The 22797-nt window shown below is 33.2% G+C and overlaps 1 protein-coding gene across 1 annotated transcript; it reads right to left on the reverse strand.

Annotated features, from left to right (window-relative positions):
• Positions 1 to 1031: 1031 nt before the first annotated feature.
• LOC11415465 (cytokinin dehydrogenase 6) lies at positions 1032 to 5380 on the reverse strand. The gene is made up of 5 exons (XM_003599558.4): positions 4425 to 5380; positions 3728 to 3855; positions 3206 to 3466; positions 2349 to 2611; positions 1032 to 1577 (listed from the first exon to the last, which is right to left on the reverse strand). The coding sequence occupies exons 1-5, from the start codon at positions 5104 to 5106 to the stop codon at positions 1268 to 1270; spliced, it is 1644 nt and encodes a 547-aa protein (XP_003599606.1). The 5' UTR covers positions 5107 to 5380; the 3' UTR covers positions 1032 to 1267.
• Between the last annotated feature and the right edge of the window lie 17417 nt (positions 5381 to 22797).

Here is a 22797-nt window from a genome sequence, read left to right on the forward strand (position 1 = left end):
ATAAGACTCTGAACATTGTTCTAGACTCTGAACTCTATCAGACTCTGAACTCTGGAATTAGTTTTAAAAAGAAGAAAAAGCTAACACAATTCAACCCCCCTTCTGTATTTTTCTCACATTCAAAGACTTAAATGAAAATACACTTTCAAGATAATGAACTCGATCCCTCTAACTGCTTTCTAGGTGTCTCCTTTTATAGGCCTCACTTTCTTGACCTATGGGTCTTTCTTTGGATGTTCAGGTCCATTAACCATCTGAGGCCCATATAGCTCATATGTACTAGGATCGTGGAGCTAATCATGTTTCTTTGCATTGCTCATCCATACAAGGCGCGTGGAGGTAAGGGTACACAACTCACGTCCGTTCAGTACGCGTGGCGTGTTATGAGATACCTTCAAGAGGAGGACAACAACCTGAGAGAGAACTAGTGATGTTAACAGTGGAGCTCACCTGACATGAACAATCAACCTGAGCTAAGCAAGTGGAACTCACACGACCCATACAATCAAACTGAGTTGTACACGTTGATTAGTCAATATATAGGAGAGTCCACGTGGTATGATCCTCCATACCAGTCCACAGTCCACCAAGCGTCAAACCTATCAAGGTGTAGATGTTTGTTCTTCATAAGGTCGACCTATATCTGTCTAATTTTATAACATTTTTGTAACACATGGAAATATGTTGGTCCAATTGGTAATCTTTTGACTCATACCTCAGGTTCAAAGTTAAAGCGCTGCATTGTTGATATGACAACTTGGTTGGTGGATAATAAATTGAAAAATGCTAGGAAGTGTCTCACTTGTTAAATAACCAAATATAATATAGTAAAAATATATTAGAATTTGTGTAATCAACCTTTAAAAAAAGTAAAAAAATATTAATTTTATTACAAAATTGATTTTTTGTTTTGTTTTCTTAAGAAGTGTCTCATGATCACTAATTAACATGTCCCACTAGGGATTTTGTAACCCTCTTCGAAATAAAATGTTATCTATTTTTTACTCAAAACAAAAATTACGTGACATGCATGTAAAATAACATACTTTCTTTCTTGAAACGGGTTACATAAAGAAATAAAATAAGGATTTGTTTACAAAATTGAATATATACAGCAGGTATATATTTTTTGAAATCCTATGATACTTCATATTTGAAACGTTTGATCTCCTTAGTTGACTTGACTCTTCTGCCTTGCTTCCACACACATTATATGCAAGGCTTGTTCCTTTTCATATAAATAAAATAGAATTAAATGTAGCTGCTGTCATGAGAAAGTTATTGATTTAGAAAATATTCCTTGGCCAGGTGCAAGTATAGCCAATGGGTCATAAATAGATTTTCTTTGCTTGAAAATCTCCCATTTATGACCATAATGTGTCTGCCATTCTTCTTGTGTAGTGTAGTGGGGCAAATATTGCTTTACTCCAAGATGGGCTCTTTCACAATATTCTAAAATTCTTTTGTTTTGACTTAAAATATGTTCAAGTTCATCAGGTCCACTGGATGAGGCAAGAAATCCCACTAAATAGAATATATCTTCATCTGGGATAACAACTGATGTTCTCTTGTCCCACCTGCAGATAACATTATATTTTAAATTATTATATGCTTAAACATTGGAATCATGGTTATAGAATCAAAATTCAAATTGTGTTTGTATTGTGTTGTAATATTTGATCTAACTCATCCATACAATAAGGTTAAAAGTGCCATTATATCTTATTTCATTTTAATTTGGTACTTGATTGTCTTATATACACGCCCATGTCTAGCATTATTGGAATTGGTGCATAGATGATTTGATGGATGACATGATTGATGGTCTTTAATATTATAGCATATATTTTTTTTAATGGATCAATGTTAGTATGTCAACTGTTATGTTAATATATATTTTTCCTCTTTGCTAAGGTTTGAACTCTGAGCTATAACTCCTCAACTTCTTTAGTCTCATATCTCAAACTAGTTTAGTTATCCAAACCTCATGTTAGCGATAATGATCCTTACAAAATTGACACTAAGGTGGAGAGTGTCACTATGTTTATCTCTATTCAATGTGAAACTTGAATTTGTTCTAGTATCTTGTATGAAATTTTTTTTTTTTTGAAAGAATCTTGTGTCAAATATTATAATAGGGGAAATGTCAACATATATTCTAATGGGCGTTTGTTTCACATCTACAATTAAAATTCTCAAGAATCTAAGATGGGGAAATACAACATTCTATTTTTTAAAAAGTTAAAATTGTTTCTTCCACTGTAAACGAATTCTTAACATGTGTCATTAGAGCATAAGTTAGCGTTAATATAGATACTTAAATTTTGAAATTGTTTTGAGAACCTTACTTTGATTTGTGTACTGGGTAAATAAGGACAGGACCATTGCTTGTTTCCTTGACGATATTGCCAAATACTACCTCTGCAAAATTGTGTATTTTGCTTTTGGGTATGAAAAGATTGAGCCATGGATGTGGAACATCCCACAAACCTTTTGAACGCAATTTTACTTCTGAGATATGTACTCTGTCTAAAAAGTCCACATATGTGACTTCTGTTTGAAAAAGTGTTGATGGGATAAAGTTCAAGTGGGACAAGTGTTTCTGAATATCCTGCATATATATAAAAAAGAAACATAATGATTAGTAAGAAATAGTTTAATTATTTTTTAATTATTTTGTCTAACAATTATTTGATTATTTAGGGAAACATAATGATTAGAGAGAAATAGTTTTATTATTTTTTAATTATTTTGTCTAACAATTAATTGATTATTTTGGGCAGTCTATGCTCCACAGGTGTAGTCTGAGGTGGGTAGATGTATACAGTTTTACGTTTACAGGTGAAGAGACCGTTTTTATGGGAATGATCAATTCTCTCATATGATGTGACGATCTATTGAAATCTCCACCATTAATTTAAAATGAGAGAGAGAATTTGGTAAAGAATTTAATTTATTGCTTATAGCATAAGTGTTTCTCATATAAGTTACTTATGCATAAGCTATTTTCATAATAAGAAATAAAATAAATTTAAGCTGTTTTCATAAGCTATCTTGAACAGCTTATCAAAATAAGCTGATACATGCCATGAGATGTTTCTTTAAGCTTTCTCAGACAAGTCTCTCACAAGTGTTTAGGCATGCCCATATTGATTATGACTTTTTGCATAAAACTAATGTTTAGGTTGAGTCATTGTTTCCTAACCTGATTTACTTCCAAGGTTTCTTCCATATTGAAGTATTTGGCCAATTCAAGGCAGAAAAGGGTTCTTCCATCTGATTTGAACTTGCTAGCTTGAACAGGATCTTGTGGATTGAAGGATAATCTCCAATTATTTAACAAGCCAGTTCTGTTTTTTATCACAAATCCTTCAATGTAATCAAAAGCTTTTTCTGCAAATATTAGTTTCTCTTGGTCTTTAGTGAATGCTGTGAAATCTGAATATAGCACTCTAATCCATTTTACCTGTTCATAACAATAGGAAAAACATTTTGTGGTGAAAATTGAAACATGCAAAACCAATGATGAATATCTATGAAGCACGGACACCAGACACGACACGGACACCGACACAACCAAATGTTTTAGAAAATCAAATAATTCAATGTAATTATATGTGTCGGTGTCGGACACAGGGACACGCCTTATCCGAGAAGTGTCTATACTTCATAGTTGAATATTAAAGAACCTTGCTTGTTTCTAACATCCTATAAAATGAATTATTACCATGGTAGGTGCTGGCTCTAGCAAGATTCTTGCTCTTGTTATAATGCCAAACTGTCCTAATCCTCCAAGTACACTGTAAAAGAGTTCACCATTTTGCTCTTCAGAACAATTTACCACCTCTCCAGTTCCTGCATTCATTCATCAACAATCCTTTTTTTAATCATCTAAAAGAAAGCATTTTTGTTTAATTTTCTTGAAAAATTTATTTAAAGCCTTATTATTAGTTGGTACTTTCTTATTTGACTACCAAACATAAGTTGAAAAAACAATCCAAAGTTTTTGATGTCTCTACAACCGCAACGCGACATGTAGCGATCGAAACCACATCAGCTTTTATCATAATTTTTTAAAATATTAAGAGTCACGAGGCAACTGTATTTTAAACCAAGGGTTATAGGGAATTATCTTGTCAGCTACGTAACACCGACACTTTTTATTAAAGACATATTCGAAGTCTAACAATGAACATATCATTAAATTCAATCACTGTGTTTTCTCAAAAAATTACCAGTGTCAACGTGTCAGTGCTCATCGTGTTTGAAAACATTTTAGTGTCAAGTGAAATATTAATTCACAAGAGACAAAATAGTAGGTTCTCTATCAAGAATACTAGAGTATGGTTTTCCCCTTTTTTCCAACCGTTAACCTTTGTTCACAAAATAAAAATAGTTTTTCTCATTCTCACCAAAGTACCAACCTGTAACAATCTCCATCTTCTGAACATTACTGATCTGTGGACCATGCCTAAAAGCCTGACCACTAACACCAGCATTGGATAAAGTACCACCAACTGTCAGATGCAAATAATCTGTCCAAGATCTTGGTGCCAAACCATACTTCAATGTCTCATGCAAAATCTTTATCCATAATTCACCTCCTGACACATCCACATAAGGAAATTCTCCACCATACACCTTAATTTCTTCAACATTCAGTGATTCCATATTGATCACAACTCCCTCTTCAGCTTGTGCTTGCCCTTGAAGTGAGTGGCCATGTCCTCTAGCTGCAACAGTTAGGTGAGAACTTGGACCTAAATTCCATATATGCTTTATAGTAACTGCAATATCAGAAACTGATTTTGGATGTAGTACTGTCATAGGATGAGATTGGTACCTGTTGCCAAAATCTTTAGCTGCATTTTTTAGGTCAAGTTCATCAAAACTAAAGTGTCCTTCTAAAGGAAGTGTTTTCAAGGAAAAAGGGATGCTTGAAATACAAAAATTAAGTCTAATGGTTATACAACTAAGGAATAAAATCATGAAGCCTTTTATGAATAGAATGTTGTATTCACTTACAAGGCTAAATGATGGATGTTTCAAATTTTTTATGGAATATATGTTTGTAGTTAAAGGGTGAAGAAGGTTAAAGTTAAACATGGTGTAGTAGGAATTTGTTTCTTTGTGAATTGTGAGGTTCAACTTATAAGTAAGGAATAGAGTGAAGAAGGAGTAGAGGGTTTAGTGAACTTTTCAGTTCTCACTTTTGGAGTTAAAAGAGAAGCAGAAGCTACTACTTATACCAAGTTGAAAAGGAAAAGTGACAACAAAGAGAGATTTTACAAATCTCACTTTTTCAAACAGTTGCAACCACAATCCTATCTTTCTATCATTTCATCAAGGACCAACATGTTTCAATTTATTTCCTCATTAACCAATTTTAGTATCTTGTATATTTCCAAATGTAGAATGAAAAAATAAGTCCTAGATTTTGCTACTGTATATACCTCATGCTTTCAATTTCATGATTTGAAATTGCAGTTACGGTCGTGGTTACACTGCAAACCTTTATATTGTGGAAAATGAGGCCGAAATTGTGAATGTGATGTTGTTGCGGAGACTTCAAAATTCTTTATGTTAGGGCTGTAATTACATTTGTGGACCACAATTTAAAACCATGCACCTGTCTACCTCAAGTATGTTGAGGAAATGATGGTAGTGGTGTTGAATCTATTGCTGTTGGAATGTGAACATCTTTGTATTCTTTCTATTGAATTGTATGAGAAGGACTTGTAAGATTGTATGAATATACATTCAAGGAGGATAGATGACATTGGTAGGGTCTTTGTTGGTCCTTGTGGCACGTGAAATTTTCATTTTTTTGTGCTCGGTTGGGACTATGGTTATGGCCATGTAGGGACTATAGGGACCTATTCTTGGGCCCCCTTTTGTAGGTCAAGCAAATCTATTGGAAGAAGAACAAATGTAACAAAGAAAGATTGCAACTTACATATTTAATGCACAACCGCCACAGTATCACTACTGTTGCTGATGTTATTTAGATTTTTTAGTGTATAACAATTTTGCATCGGTATTTGGTCTAAGGACCGATTAATTTAAAAGATTTAGTTCCATCATCCATTTGTAGAAGCCTAATTTAAAGTCAGATTTATTCTGTATGAACTGACTCACTAAAATTGACACGGAGAGAATCAAACACGAGGTGTATTTTTAACCATATGATGTTTGGAAATCCCTTCAATCTAGCAAAACTCATTAAACTTAGACCAACAGAATTTCAAACCATTATCAGTTCGCAGTCTCTTGATCTTCTTCCCAGTTTGATTCTCCATTAATGTCTTCCACTACTTGAAGTTCTTGAAAGCATCACTCTTATGCTTCATTATGAAAATTCAGGTCATCCTTGAATAATCATCAGTCAACGATATAAAGTACTCCACACGTGAAGGCCCTCAACAATCAGCGTTGATGTAATCTAGTGTGCCCTTTGTCTATGAATCGCTTTTGGAAACTTATTGCGATGTAGTTTCCCAAAAACACAGTGTTCACAGAACCCAAGATCCTTAGATTTTGCTCACAAAGAAGATTATCTTTAGCCAGAATTTGCATCCCACTCTCACTCATATGCCCAAGCCTCATATGCCACAACCTCGTCATATCTTTATGGTCAATCTCGGAGGAAGCAACAACAACTTAAGCAGATAGTGTAGTACCTTGTAGAAAGTAGAGAGTACATCGTTTCACACCTTTCAAAATCACGGTTGAACCCTTGCAAACATGTATAACTCTCCACCTTCACTTTTGAAACTAAACCCCTTCTTGTCCAAAAGACTCAGAGATATCTGATTCTTCGTCATGTGTGGAACAGGTCTAACTTCGTTAAGTGTACAAAATTTACCATTATGAGTCCTAATTTTGATAGAGCCCATCCCAACCACCTTGCTGACATAACTATTGGCCATAACAATATTGCAACCATCTAATTTCTCATAGGATGAAAACAATTCTCTCCTAGGACAAATATGATAAGACGCTTCGGAATCTAGAACCCATACATTAGTGTAATGTGTGTGACCATCACCAACTGATGAGTCAATAATTAGTGTTTTAAATATAATATTTGAGTCCATTTTATTTATATTTGAGTTTGTTTTATTTAATTTTATTTCCTTTTTAGAACTATTTTACTTCAATTGCAAGTTATTTAATTTCAGGAACAAATATTCTAAAGATTGAGTATATTAGAGCAAAAGAAAGAGATTTGGAGCTGATTCGGGCTGAAAATACGAAGATTCAATGCAAAAATATGACGTCCCCCAAGTCAAAACTTGGCACGGTCCGTGCCACTAGCCACATGGTCGTACCAACCTTTAGGATCCTCTTTTCTGCTTCTGATTCATGGACAAGCTACCTATTAGTTTATTTCTGACCTAAAAGCTCGTGGTTTCTTGTGGAACATTCTAGTGATATATTTCGTAGGGCTTAAGTCATTGTAAACTATAAATAGAGTAGTTAGCTATCACAACAATTCATCTTTTGTTCTTGGAATTCAATAGTGACAATTGTCTTTCTTAATAAAAGTTCTTCTTTTACTTTCATGTTATTTTATTTATGTTCTTCTTCTTCTCTTCTATGTCTGCGATGAACATGAGTGAGTAGACTTCTCTTGTCTTGGGATTGTTGGATGAGTCTAATGACCTAATCCTAATCAAACCAAGGCTCGAACCCTAATTTTATATAAATATACTTTCTAATCTAATTTCATCGTTTATATAATGAATTAAAAAGTATCAAACTCATAAAGCGACAACGGAGGGTTAGTACTTGTTAATTTATCATCACAAATATAAAAAAAAAAGCATCGAAAGAAGAAGTTTTGATATTGGAACAAGTGAAATTAGACAACGATTGCAAAACATGAGAATAGTCTAGCAAACCTTGAGACAAATAAAGTTTCGTTCTTCAAGGATTCTAATAGCAATCAACCATAAGAATAGGCGTGGTTGCTAGAGGAACACACTCACCGATACCAAATGGAGATGTGATAGGCTTAAGAGAAACCTGTGTTTAGAAAGTAGGTCCAATATAAAGTTTAGGTATAGGGTTTGGTTTGTGAAGGGTTTGTCACCAAGATGAATCAATAATCCCAAGGCGCTTTTTATTATTCATTTTCAACCGTTAAAAATCCAATCTTTACAACTGAACTTTCTTCTGATCATCAATAAAAGTTAACTGAGTTGAACAACTCCCTGTTGGAACGATACTATCTTTTTACTACTTCAGTAGAACCGTGCACTTGCGGTTTTACTCATCAGCAACTAAGGGGATATCTTCTTCGGAATGTGTACCTTCCTCAGCAACAACGACAATACATGATACCTTCTGTTGTTGCATTAGCCTCTTCTTGGGACAATCATTCTTCTAATGCTCCTTCTCTTTACAGTAATTGCAAATATTAGTCGATTTCAGACCCCTACTGATTGGTTTCTTAGTCAACTTCTTTTTTCCTGATTTACCATATCCCTAATTGTTGTTGCTACTAGCCCAACAACCTAACCATTTGAAACAGTGCCACTACAGCTATGTCGCAGTTCTCTACTGTGGAGGGCATACCTAACTTCTTCCAGAGACAATGAATCTTTACCACTAATGAAAGACTCCCTAAATTTCTCATATGACAATGGTAAAGAGACTAACAAAATCAAGGTAACATCCTCATTGTTGTAGAAGTGACTCAAAATTGGATTTCAGAAGGTGCGAAATCGGGGTCCAATTTGGACAAATCGGTGGCCAATTTTGCGTGTTATTCCAGCCTTTGGTTACGTGAATTTTCGACGCTGGATTGGTGAAAATCGATGGCCGATTCTGCGAAACAACATAAAAATAATTCGTATTTTTATGGACCGGATTTGTTCTAATTTTATGAGGGATACTTTTACTATAAATATAGACCTTATATCAGATGTAAAACTTGAGAGATAGAAGTAGAGATCCAGGAAACAAAGGTTTAAAAGCCAACAAGAAAACTAGGGTTTGTAGAGTTTGCTCTTGGCAACAAACACTAGGGTTGGGATTGATTCACCTTGGGAAACACTATTAGGATCAAGTCTCTTGGTCACGGAAAGAGATTCAAATTTTGGGTAGAATTTGGTTGGAAGAATAATTTTTGTAACATTTTTGATATCTCTTTGTAAAGTTACTCATCATTATAGTGGAATAGTGGACTCCTCTCTCCCCCAGACTTGATGATTGTAGCATAGATCTTACAGAGGATTAGTTGAAATGTGTAAATATATAATAATGAGGTTAAAATTGTGTTTTACCCATTTCGGTCCAAAACTGACCTAGTCTGGTGAGAGAGCAGCTCTCCGTTCCATTATAATAATGAGTAACTTTACAAAAGAGATATCAATGAGTTACAAGAATAAGTCTCCCGCCTAATTCTACCCAAAGTCTCAATCTCTTCCCGTGACCAAGAGACTCAATCCTAATAGTGTTTCCCAAGGTGAATCAACTCAACCCTAGTGTTTGTTGCCTAGAGAAAACTCTATACAAACCCTAGTTTGATTTAAACCCTTGTTTCAGCCTCCTATATCTCAAGGTTTGCTTTGATACAAAACCTATATTTATAGTAAAAGTATCCTTCATAAAATTGAAACAAATCCAGCCCAAAATACGTTATATTTTTATTTTCTGTTCCGCAAATTCAGCCACCGAATTTGCTCTTAGGCCATCGAAGAAACACGCATTAAAAGGGCTAAAATCTCAGTCAAATTCGGCCACTGAGCCAGTCAAGTCGGCCACCGACGTTGACAGCATCAGAACTCCAATTTCTTCAATTTTGAGTCACTTTCACAACATCGTCAATACAACCCTTGCCTATTGCAACCCCCTTACATAATTCTAATCATATTGATAGTCCTTATGTAGAAATTTCACAATCCATATAGAGAAGAACTTATGCAAACATTGGTACTTGACGGCATTTTAGTCCACTTGTTAAACACACTATCTCCTTTGTAACTCATTGTAACAAAGGTGGCACAACTATCTTCTCCTATCTTGAAGCATGAACTTCATCGTAACTCATATCCATAGAGAAAGAGGAGAATTGTTGTGCACACATTTTTGCTAATACAGGGCTTTCTTTGAACTCTTTTGTTTTCTATAGTGATGTTCCTTCAGCAGTCACAGAAACCTATGTTAAAAAATAGAATAGAAATGCCTAATTAAAGATTCATTTACTCTTAGAGAAAGTTCTTCCTTTTCTACCAATCTTCTTTGGGTAATCTATTTAGGTGAGTTAGCTCCTTGCTACTCACTTTGCTTAAAAAAAATATATCAACATGATCAATATCATTAGTTTTCAAGCTATGTGAAATGTTTTTTCACTTCAAAAAACACTTGGAGGTCTTTAAATTATTCAGTGATTTTAGAATGGTTCTTATAATGAAAATGTTTTTAATTATATGTTGGTAGTTATTATTATATCAATTAATTAGAAAATAGATGTCCTCTCACCCTTGTGTGGTCTATTGATATTTGACGGCTTCAATTTCTTATTGGGAGATATAGTGGAGGAACTGATTTGTGTTTACTGAAAGTAAACAAACATTCAATGTACTAAAGGATTCATTGGTATGAAAATGACATAATCATGATATGTTAGACCAACAACTCTTTTTTTGAAGGGATGTTGACAACAACTTGATAATTTCCCCATTTTTGATGGCTCTAAGGTGACCTATTTTCATGCAAATGAAGATTCCAAAGTTAAATGATTCAGAGTTTACGTGTGAGAGATAAGTAAACTCTGACCTGTCATTATTTGAATCATGACTCGAACATAAATTCTTTTAAACAATTTGTCTTTAATGCATTATATTAACCACTTGAGTCTAAACACTTGGTTAAAAAAAAGATAAAGAAAATGTTAACATGTCTTAAATAATCTCTCCCACAAACGACATCAATAGGTATAGTAGTGTGAAAATGTAACATAATTTTTTCTTGACATTGTTATCTAGAAGGAGACCGACCACTAATAAATAACTATAAGAGTAATTATCATGATGGAATACTCCTAAACACTTACAGTGATGGCCACATTATGGGGCCTATGTACTCTCTAGTGACCATTGGTGCCTAGATTGTGGAGAACAGAATCCTGTTTTAGAGACCATAAAATGAAGGATTGTCACACTTAAGATTTAATAATAGGCTGGTGGCTATGAAATCATGTTGCACCTTTCTATTCACACTCTTTGAATAATTTGATATCTTCACATACATGCGTTTTTTCTTAAGGGAACCAAAGGCTCAAAACATATACTAGGAAGACCTAGAAAAAATATAACTCCCACAGAATCACTCAAAAGAGTGTGCGAAGCATCAACTACATGGTTGGTTTATCTGAAGACATGTATCCATTTGATAGAGCCCAAAACATGATTAAGCTCACTAGAGAAAGAATCTCCATTTTCATTCATATTACTGGTTGCAGGGACGGATCCATATATAAATTTTGACGGATAGCATTATAGCATAAAATTAAGTGAAATGAAATGAGATAACATCCAATTTTTGAAATTCATCTGATTACATTACACTTCATTTCATTCCACTATATACTATCAATTTAAATGTGTAAAAAATTGAAGACACCTTAACACTTATTATCATAACTTTGTACATATACTCAAAATTAAAATTGTTATATGATATTTTCAGTTTCGACACTATTAAATTCTAGTATATCTCTTTTTTATAAGGTAGTTCAATTGATTTGAGTTAACAGTTAGAAAAGTCAAAAGATTGGGGATTCAATCTCTGGTCAAAGAGAAAATATTAATGTATCAGTTAATTATGAATGAATACACCAATTTTTTTGTACTAGATGACATAAAACTAATAAATAAATAAATAAGCATTAAAAAGTAAAATAAGTAAATAGAAATAATAAAAGTAAGTAAAACGAATTGCAATTCTACCCACTCATTCAGCTCAACTAGACTAAATTACAACCATAACCAAAACAAGAGGTAAATTGGCTATATTTTATGACTATAACTTTTTTCACCCTATTCACTTCTCTTATGCCCTATTTTTTCCCTCAAAATATCCTCTATTTAGATTATATAATTTGAAATCTATTTCGTATTATATAATTCAAAATATTTCAGGTTATAGCAAACAACATGCACTAATTTTATATCTTTGTGGATTCAACAAATTTTCAATATATAAAATAATGTGAAAGACAATGGGGTTATAATTATATCAAAAAATTATTATTATTATTATTATTATTATTATTATTATTATTATTATTATTATTATTATTATCATGATTATTATTATTATTATTATTATTATTATTATTATTATTATATATTTACACATTTCAACTAATCCTCTGAAAGATCTATGCTACAATCATCAAGATTAAGACTTTCATCCTTTTCAATCTTGACCCATCTCCAACCTTTTTGTCAGGAACAACCTTCTCTTCAGGATCAAGGTTTTCAACAAGGTACAAATCATCATCTCTGACTACCTCATAAAGGCAACTATCATACCGACATATCTTTTATCCCATTTTTATGTTTCTTGTCAACGGTGTTGTTTCCATAGAACATAATTGGAAGAAATTGGACAACTATCCTTCAAATATACCATCATAAAATGGTTGTGATTCACATGTGTCAAACACATCATTCGATTTCTATGCGATGATGCACCATATAGAGGGAAAAAGGTTTATGATCGCCCTTTCCCAATGGACAGTGAAACAACCACATGTTTGTATCTCAGCGCAATGAGGAAACTCATATCCGGCATGATCATCCATTTATTGGTGGTGTAGCACTAGCACCAATACCATCACCGGTCAGAGCGTATAACACCTCATTGTATCAATGTTCCGACCTAATCAACCGTCGATAACACTCATATTCTTCACCAACAATCTATTTTTGAAGTTGGTAACAAATCATTTGATAATCATCAATATACATGTCACGTAGGAGAACAACTGCACGAAACCCACAATGACCATCGCTGTCTACATCCACCACCTTTTCAATAAATTCATACATGAACGTTAGGATTTGTTCTTTGTGTGGGATGTTGAATTTAATCAGAATTGGGATAGGAGGATTAGGAGAAATATTACTTTTGCTTGTACTTTCTCTAGTTAATCATGTTGACTTGATCTGTGAAGCATGTGTCTCTAGATCCCGAGACTCAACATGCTCCTAGAGCAAAGGTGATCGCTTTGTTGACCGAATAATATTTTTATCTTTCTTTGGGGCTTCTTTTGTGTTGACCTTTTTCGGTGGTGGATGTATAGAGGTTGTCTTTGGAAAAAAAACTGTAAAAATTGTTCCTTCCTATGCACCTTCATGTTGTAATCAGCCTCCTTAAAACAAGCCTAAAATGTTAAAAAATAAACTATTAGTTTGAATGTTGTAGAAAACAAGGAAAAATGCATTATGTTGTGGTTCTGAGACATTTTATATTATATAATCTAAAACATCAATACAAAATTCAGAAAATATATTCAGAAATGTCCCAAACCCCCGACCTCCATGCAGACCAAGTACGTCTCCATTTGGCGTGAAAACAAACATTTTAGATTATATAAGCCGAAACTTATATATTTTTTGTTCGAGTTATATAATCTGAAATATACCAGTACCAGAAGAAAACCCAGAAAATAGAACAAAAAAATGTTTTTAAAAAAAGTACCTGAAGCAAATTCCATTATGGTAAAAGAGAAAGAGATATGTATGCCTCTCTATCATTAGGATCACCTTCATACTCGAATCACAGCCACTTTTAGTAAGTGTTAATTTCATATAAATTGGGGGGGGGGGTTGTTTCTTATCTTCTTGAAAAATGTGCACGCACGCGGTAATCAGGACCATTTTTGGGGAGGTGCAAACATCTGTATGGAGCTGGGCCTCAAAAGACTTGGGGCCCCATAATTTTTTTTTTGTGTGTGTGTGTGTACAATGCATGCAGAATATATTAATATACTACTAGCGCCATCACATTTGCATAGTTGAAGAACTGGTGTAGTGATAGACCATGGTGGTTGAATCTTTGTTGTGGTCATGGGTTCTATTCCTAAGACCCATGATTTTTGTTCTTTTACTTTATTTAGTTATTTATTTCCTACTTGTTTACATATAACTATTTTTTACTTTTTTTTAGAGCAGTTGCGATATTTGGCCCATACTTGTCGAATAAAATAACAAAGCTTTAACAAACACATAAAGATGTTTTTTTTTTTTTTCTCTTTTAAAAAATTGTATTTTTTTTCATTAGAGGTCTATCTTTACTATAAGAACCAGGTCTCCAATTTTATAGGAACGACCATGAAAGTAATTCATATGTGATGAAAATTAATCAACCACATTTAGACTTATCTGAACCACACTCAACTTCCCAACCAACCTTGTCTAAGAGATAATGCAAAACATTCTTTTATATGTTTCTAATCAACGTAGAACACAATTGGTTTCCTTTGAACCTATGTTTAAGCATGGTCATGTTCATTTAGAATTACGCGTGTATTTAAGAATGTTGTACAAATTTTTAGTTTGTAATTAAATTACTCATACTATCAATCATATACTATTTCAATCGGCTTTGTGCATATTCACCCCGTTTTGTTGTAGTATTCCCTACATGCATAACTTTATTGACCTAAAACTTCACAAATTTCTCCTTCACCGGACCCAAATATGTAGTTTCAACATATTCCAAAAACTTAGGAAGCTTTTAGCATACAACTTTGAATCGGTTGCAATTATCAATATATGCTTGGTCTATATCAGAATTCCCAATACCCTCCCAAGAAATCATGACCGTCTTCCCCACTTCACCTGACTTAATCTCTTTCCTATCTTTGCATTTGAGATCCTTAACGTTGCAATATGTCTTACATTTTGCCCTAACATTTCTTCTAATGTGATACTCACACAACATACTACTAGCCTCTTGGAAAACAGTATCGACAACATTCATCAAAGCATTTTTCTGATCAATGACAACTACTTTGGATGAAGTATCTTTGGAATGCAACTGATCACGACACCTCTTAAGAGTCCAAGTAACTTTATCTTCCTTCTCAAACATCATATAAGAAAATGCAATAGAGAACATCATCTTGATAGAAGTGGCACCAACAAACTCAATCAACAGAAAACAGTATTTGTTGGTCATATAAATGGAATCCAACACAAGCACCGTAGAGAACATGTTAAAAAACTTAATACCATTTGGATGCGCCCAGAAAATACCTCTAACATCATCAAAATTAGGATACTTCCTACAGTGATACACATACTTATTCTCAACCAATGATTTCAAGAGATGTTGCATGTTTGTTCTTGGACCCTTAATGTTTCTTCTGTGACAAGCAATATAAATACGCTTGTTAGTAGTTAAAGTTCTATTGTTCCTATTCCTTAAATTGGTGATATTTTCCTCAGAGGAACATTCGAGTTTATGTACTCACGAAGGTATCTACTTTCATTTGGGGTTTAGAGATCTGGCAGTTTTATGACCTTTCTAGACATCTTCCATCTCACGGTTGTGTTTACTTTTTCCAACTTTGAGACTCCAATGACCGTCAACCAACAAATAACCTCTCACAGAAAATAGGTACTCACATTTCATCGAACCATATATTTTGTGCATTAACAACTTCTTGTACTCTGTATATGAACCTCCTTGTTCACATGTTGTTATCAAAAATGCATTTCTACCATTTAAACCTTTATCTGATTTTCCAATAATAGTTGAAAATCCTAACTTACTTATTCCTCTCAAACCCACTCCTACAAATCATTCTGTGTAGCAAACTTTCTCTTGGTGGTAAATTGTTCTCGATGGGGGAAAGAATCCAACAGCTGGATGAGCATCAGATGGAGGTACAACAAGTGGAGGAGCATCCTCTACTTTTGCATCTCCAGAAGGAATATCAACTTCTGGTGGGGATCCTCAGCTTTATCTTTGCAAGAATCGTGAAAAACTCCAGGTGAAACATTAGGCAACACAATAGGAGGTCAAATGGCAGGTTCCAATTTAGGGAGCACATCAATGGGAACATCCATTACTGAAATAATGGAAAATCATGGTCAGAAAAACTTGACACTTTCTGTACTTGTAGCATTCAGACTATATAATTCTAAACATATTGTTGAAGCTTTCGGCTTATAGAATTTGAACGATGCCACTACAACTTTGTTGACGTGATCAAAATAAAAGCGCTTAGAAATCAATTGAGAAAAGAACTTACGAACAGTACCTTTGCATTCAGACAAAAATGATGTTATTGATGCCCTTTCATTACAAGATTGCTACTCCAAATCATGTTTTCGCCCAAAATTATGTGCTTATATAGGTGTGGAGAATGTTTGGTGATAAAGGTGGTAAACTTCTGCTAGATTCTGGTAAAGTCTTATATATTGGAAGGTTTCGGCTTATATAATCCGAAACTTTTCCCACTTTTTAAAAGTAGGTTTACAGGTCATGTTTCAGATTCTATTTTCCAAATTTTGTAAAAAAATGTTCGGTCTATATTTTGAGTAATTTTTTTAACAACTCGGGGCAAGCATGAGTCTAGTTGCATGCTGGCCTTCTATTTTTACTCTATTTGGATCATATAGTCCAAAATAGCTTTCGTTTATAGAATTTGATCAAATAGTATTTTCGGAAGAAGAAAAAAAAGGATGCACGAGAAGCTCATAGAGTGAAAAAAAAAAGTAATAGTCATATTCTATTGGATCGATTAAACCAACAACTTCTACGACATTAAATAATTGGTATATAGAGTATGAGTAATGAAATTGCACCCATTTTTTCTACACATGCGATACATGATTAAACACATTAAAAAAAATGATGATTATTTAGTTGAATAAATGGTTGATATATTAAATCACTTTGAAAATTTAAATTTTTTATTAATCATTTAGTTGAATTAAAAAAGTGTTGCATGTGTATATACGAATGGCAATGAACATTCTCTCCATAGGGTAATATAATGTCTATCTCCATACGCACGTTGATAACAATCCACGTACCCGAGCACATACCCTTGTAAGTAATAAGTTTGATGTCTGTCACCGTACCTTGTAGGCACTTAAGTGCTCATACCATACTTTAACAACAAAGAGACAAGAAATAACAAAAAAACATCACAACATAAATAAAATATAATTTAAAATCTTTTAAATGAGCTTATAAAATATTACACAACCTAGTATTTTGCCAAACAAAAAACATCAAATGTATAACAGTCAAGTGCATATGACAATTAATATAAAAAACTTATGATTACTTAAATAATTTGAGTATTATAAAATTATAATTATAGTATATATAATGTGCAGGGCGGACTAGGCAGCAAAGCGTCTGCATTCGCACCATACTTATTTAAATTTGACAGTAATTACACAAGCAATGTCCAGACTCAACAATGTGTATATTTATCTGTCCATCGTGATTTTTTTCCTGGTACCTGTTAGCTGGTAATTTCACCAGCCTCGTTTAATGCGGTCGACATTAGTTGACTTTATCTTTGCATGAATCGAAGTGTTTTCTTTCAAGTGTGAAAAGGACTAAAAGCTTTAGCATTCGACAAGACATGTGTCAAGTATGCAATACCGTCGAAACCAAGCAATTCCTAATGAGGCGGGAAGATTTCGAATTTCAAAGAGAAACGATTTCCTCAATGGAGAACGTGGGAGACAAGTGGTTGTCTACATGGAAGAAGTACTGATCATGGGATTATGCTTTTTCCATTTATTTTACTATGTATAAATAGTAGTTTTCCATAGGGGAAACATGTCGCAAATCACCTATATAATTCTAAAACACTCGAAGTACCGACGTGAGAGAAAAGAGTAATAAAGAATGTATGTAAAGGATTTGTTGAACCACATTTATTATTAATGCATTGTATTTTATCTTTCCTTTAAATTTCTGCAATTTAAACTTAATGCATTTACTTTGCTTTTAAAACCCTTTTCTGTCGATAGATATTACACGGTCTCGTCCTGTCCATAAAGCAACCTATAAACTTAATGAACACTTGAAAACAAATGCATAACATGTCCTAAGATTTCTGATTTTATTCTACTTGTAATAACCAAAACCAACTCTCTTTATTTACCAAAAACACCGATAAACAGTACTATGGACTTATGTCCAATTCTCATCCCTATCTATGTAGAAATTTTTGTGGTCATGAAATATTGTTGATAGAATAAATTATAGCTTCTCTCTAGACAAGAATATCGCCGCAGAGCCTCATTACGGTTGGCTAGTTGGAGATTGTTCATTAACGAATGATAATATTCCAAATAGGATAAGTACCCACCACGCCGAACTTGAAACGATGTGTTGCCACATAAGAGTATCATATTGACCTACATCATCATGCAATGGTGATTAAAATATTGCATTAAGAAGGGTTGTTAGGGTACACATTTTGTTTGAGGATGCTAAACACCATTAGATTAAATATAATATTTCTTATCATGTTCCCTATCACATTTTTATTCCTCTTTAATCAATGTCTCCTTGTCTCATCTTCAATTATAAGATATTAAATCTTGATGCTAAATCCTTCATTAGCATTTGCAATGTTGTCGTGATTTTGTTCATTTTCATTACCAACATTTAGATTTTAGGTATCTTTCACTGTTATATTTACTCATCAAGTTGAAACTATATTCCTATTAATTTCGCTTTGAAAAGCTTAATAGTCAGATCAATTATTAATAAGACAAGGACAATTTAATTTTTGCTCTCCATCCAATAATTAGATCGATTAAATAATAAGACTAGGACAATTTTTTCCTTCCAAAAAAAAAAAAAAAGACTAGGACAAATTTCATTAGGAAAAAAAAAAAAGACATGACAAACAATAAAAGACAAATGTTGATTTTGTCGCTCTCTCAATGGATATTATTTTAAAGGGCTTGATGGGTTGTTTATAATGACAATTATCAGAAAATTAAAGTTATCAACACGAAGGTGGAAGAAATCGTAGAAGGTATAAAATCAACCTCTTAGAAGTGGTTTCGAGTTAGGAAAAAAAATGGCATTGTATGTATTACTAGTGTGTGACCCGCGCTCCGCACGGGTGGCATTATCAACCGCTGTGAATCACAAAATATTACCGCGACGAAATAATACACAAATCAAAAACGTACATCAGTGCATTAACAGCAGACCTCGCGCTCATAACAGTAACCATAAAATAATCCTTGATTGGATCGATGTTGGTTTTTTTGCTGGTGGGTACCCTTTGTATGTCCCAATTTGTGGGTCAAATACTCTATGTACGTTTTTCATTGACAATAAAATTTTGTCATAAAAAAAAAAAAAACAATTGTGTTATCGACAAAAATTAATTTTAAAATTAATTTTTTTATTCAAAGGCTATACAAAATTGCTACACAATGAATCTATAAAAATAAATCTAAGAATTATTAAATCGTAATATTTCCCAGAAGGTTGGTGGGATATATGGGGTGTTGCATGTTAATGGGATTTTAAGAGTTGTTTCAGATCATGTCCATTGTGAAGTAGATATAATAATCATAAGGAAGAGGTGGTTTGAATTGTGACCATTTTAAAATTTAATCTTGTATTTTAAAAACGATTCTCAAGTTGAAACTTGGAATGGTTAAGTTAAAACTGACTTCAAAATGTTCTGAAGTGTTAGTGCAAAAAGAGTATAATTAATTATATATGTGTTTGTATGTATTGTGTTTACCGTAAGTAAGAGTATAAGGAAGAGAAGAAGAACACAAAAATTTATAGTGGTTAATTCAATGTGGGCTAATCTACTCTTCACAATCTTGTGAGAATTTTCAATCTGATGCTTGAGACACCATCTCAAATCCACCGGCTTACAACCTTGTTCCCTTGGAACAATTACAAACTGTATTCTCTAAGCCTCATGAAGCTTACAACCTTCTTTGCTAAGTCACACAATACTTTCCAACTTTCTGCTCAACCTAACAATTTAATACCCTTAAAGTTAGATGAGACTTTTATCTTACGATTGATTTTGAAGTTTGAATGAATTTAGACAAGAGGAAGAAGAATAGAAGAAGATGATTATCTTTGAAAAGATAAGAGAGAAGTTTGATTCACACTCTTGGAGATTTTAGGAATCATTTGAGTTGATTTGTGAAATCGAAGTAGATATGAAGCCTTCCTCTCCTTTTATAGAGTTTCTTGACCTCTTGTAGCCGTTGGAGTATGACCAATAGTTTTGTGCCATGTGTCCTGGGACTTAGCAGCTTTTACTTGAAAATCTGGATCAACATTCTGAACTTAAGAGACTTCAGAACGTTGTTGTGTTCATCAGGATATTGTTCCTAGGTTCATATGGATGAATGTCAGATATGTTTCTAGGTTCATTCTATGAATGTTTGATGAATATCTGGGCTTGTCCATAAGTAGTATTCTTCGTACACATTTCAGAATGTTGGAGCAAACACCTTTCCAAATCTGTCTTGGAACTTGTGATGGAGAGATAAAAGTGGAACTGTCACTTCATGTCTATGCTTTAAGGGATTTGGTTTGCTTTGTACTGTACCAACTCCCTTATGCGTTGAATCCTGATTGAATCTGACTTGTTCTTGCTTTTTGCTTTGCTTTCTACTTTTCACCAATTGTATTGTTCATGTAAGATAAAGCATGTAGCTGGAATGAATTTCCTGAACTTCAGAGACTTCATAATGTACCTTTTTGTTTCACTTAAGATGATTTGTAAGACCCTTATTTGATATAATCAAGTTCTAATAATGAAATATCAATGAAGTGCAGTATGTGTAACATATAGGATGATATTCTTTGATGTAATATTTGTAATGTTTTCCTCTTAGGATTCAATATCACACACACAACGGGTGCATATCCCAACGAAAGTATAAAAAGAAAAAAACATTTAAAACAAAAGACGAACCTTTGATGGAAGAACCCTCTTCATAGCCTTTTAATATCAAACAAAAGTTTAAAAATATTCCATGAATTATCAGTGCTGCAATAACACTATGTATTCAGATAGTTTGAAATAGTAACCGGTAGGGATATCATGCTTCCAAATCCATATATGCATATGCAGTCTGGTTCTTGACATTTCATGGGCTTAGGTCAAGGTTGAGAAGAGGACCCTCCTATATAATATGTTATAATTTTTTTGATAAAGGACGAATGAGACATTTATTAATTATCGCGATTGACATCCTAACTATGTTGACACCCAAACTGCCAAAATAAAATGTTTTGAAACCTCAACTATGCTCACATCCCAAAAATCGTGAGTCAAATGCACCTCATCCTATAATTTATTTATAAAAAGGAATAACAAAACCAAAATGAGTTGGGGGTCGAACCAAGCCTAAAAAATATTAAGTAAAATGTTATGTAGGCATACCAAACCTATCTAAAAAAAAAAACTTAATAAAACTATGACATATAGGCCACTATTAAAAATTCTTTGTTGTTTGATATGGTGAGATAGATAATCAAATAATCGTTGTTGAGAACATATGATTTGTGAAAATCCTGAGAATAATGTTTGGAGCAACAAACTTAGAATCAGAATATGAAAAAGAATATAAATATAATTGATTACACGAATCAATAGCAAAAAAAAGGAATACCAATTTGAATTTGGATGCGAGAAAGATAAGATTTTTTGTTTTACAATTTTCCTTCTACGTTTTAGATTTTCCTTCTCAGTTTTGCGTTTTGGCTAATGAAATATTGGGGGTGTGAAATTGAAAGCTTTCGGTTAAGGGTGTGAAAAGGAAGTTATTTTGAGTTGTATTAAAAAAAATGGTGATGGGATGATAAATGTTTGGGCACTCATTACGCTTTTTACTATATATACCCTCCTATAATTTAAGTCTTGCTATATACACCCCTCTCTATAAAAAAAAGCCCCTTTCAGCCGTGGGCGCTAGGCCATCGCAGCCCGTGCCATGCCAAGGCCGAGGCTGTGCATATAACGTCAGACTATTACAAGGGGAAAATCAAACAACAAAATTCAACATATTTGATGTTAAATATTCCAATGTGTTTTAAGTCATTTCATTTCTTATTGACACCATTTTTTTTTATGTGCTTACGGGATGTGGCTTAATTTAACTATTAATGATTTCTGAAATCCATAATTTTAACAAAGTTTGTTATAGCCACAAAATAAATGCATTTTAAGTTAAAAACTACAAAAAAAAAAAAAAATCTTAAGAAAATGTACCTAATAAATATTTGTCCTTTAATTTTACCATTAGTCTAGTTAATCCAAATGGCTTATTTCTATATTATTTATTTTTTGAGAAAAAATGACTTACTATTATTATTATTAGATTTTGAATTTGTGGGTATGCAAAGTAAATAATGAAAATAATTATTACTTGTTGTAGACAAAACTTTAGAATTTTACATGTACAATTGGGTGGAACCTTACCATCTAATAATGCAACTAATGCTCGTAGAATGCTTATAGCCCTAGAAATAGGGGTTGGTGGAATGCCAACATAACTTGTTTTTTTAAAAGAAGCCAATATAAGTTGACACAATCATCATCTGTTTTATTCAATTTAACAATATTAATAAAAGCGGCGCCCCTAAATATTTTATTGTCGTTCTTTGCAATGATAAATAATTGTGACTTTTGTGAATGTTGTTAAATTTCAGAATCTAATTTGTCTATTTTTAGACACACCCTCTCTAAAGAACTTCTAGAATAAAAAAGTACCGTTACGTGTGAAGCATTAATTTTATTTAATT

The sequence above is a fragment of the Medicago truncatula genome, chromosome 3 (assembly GCF_003473485.1).
Source record: "Medicago truncatula cultivar Jemalong A17 chromosome 3, MtrunA17r5.0-ANR, whole genome shotgun sequence".
NCBI lineage: Eukaryota > Viridiplantae > Streptophyta > Magnoliopsida > Fabales > Fabaceae > Medicago > Medicago truncatula.

Excerpts from the sequence above, each read along its gene's own strand:
- LOC11415465 (XM_003599558.4), bottom strand. The coding sequence starts at position 5,106 with ATGTTTAACTTTAACCTTCTTCACCCTTTAACTACAAACATATATTCC. Across the intron at positions 3,856-4,424 it reads GAAGATGGAGATTGTTACAG|GAACTGGAGAGGTGGTAAAT; the intron begins GTTGGTACTTTG and ends GAATGAATGCAG. Across the intron at positions 3,467-3,727 it reads TAGAGCCAGCACCTACCATG|GTAAAATGGATTAGAGTGCT; the intron begins GTAATAATTCAT and ends TGTTATGAACAG.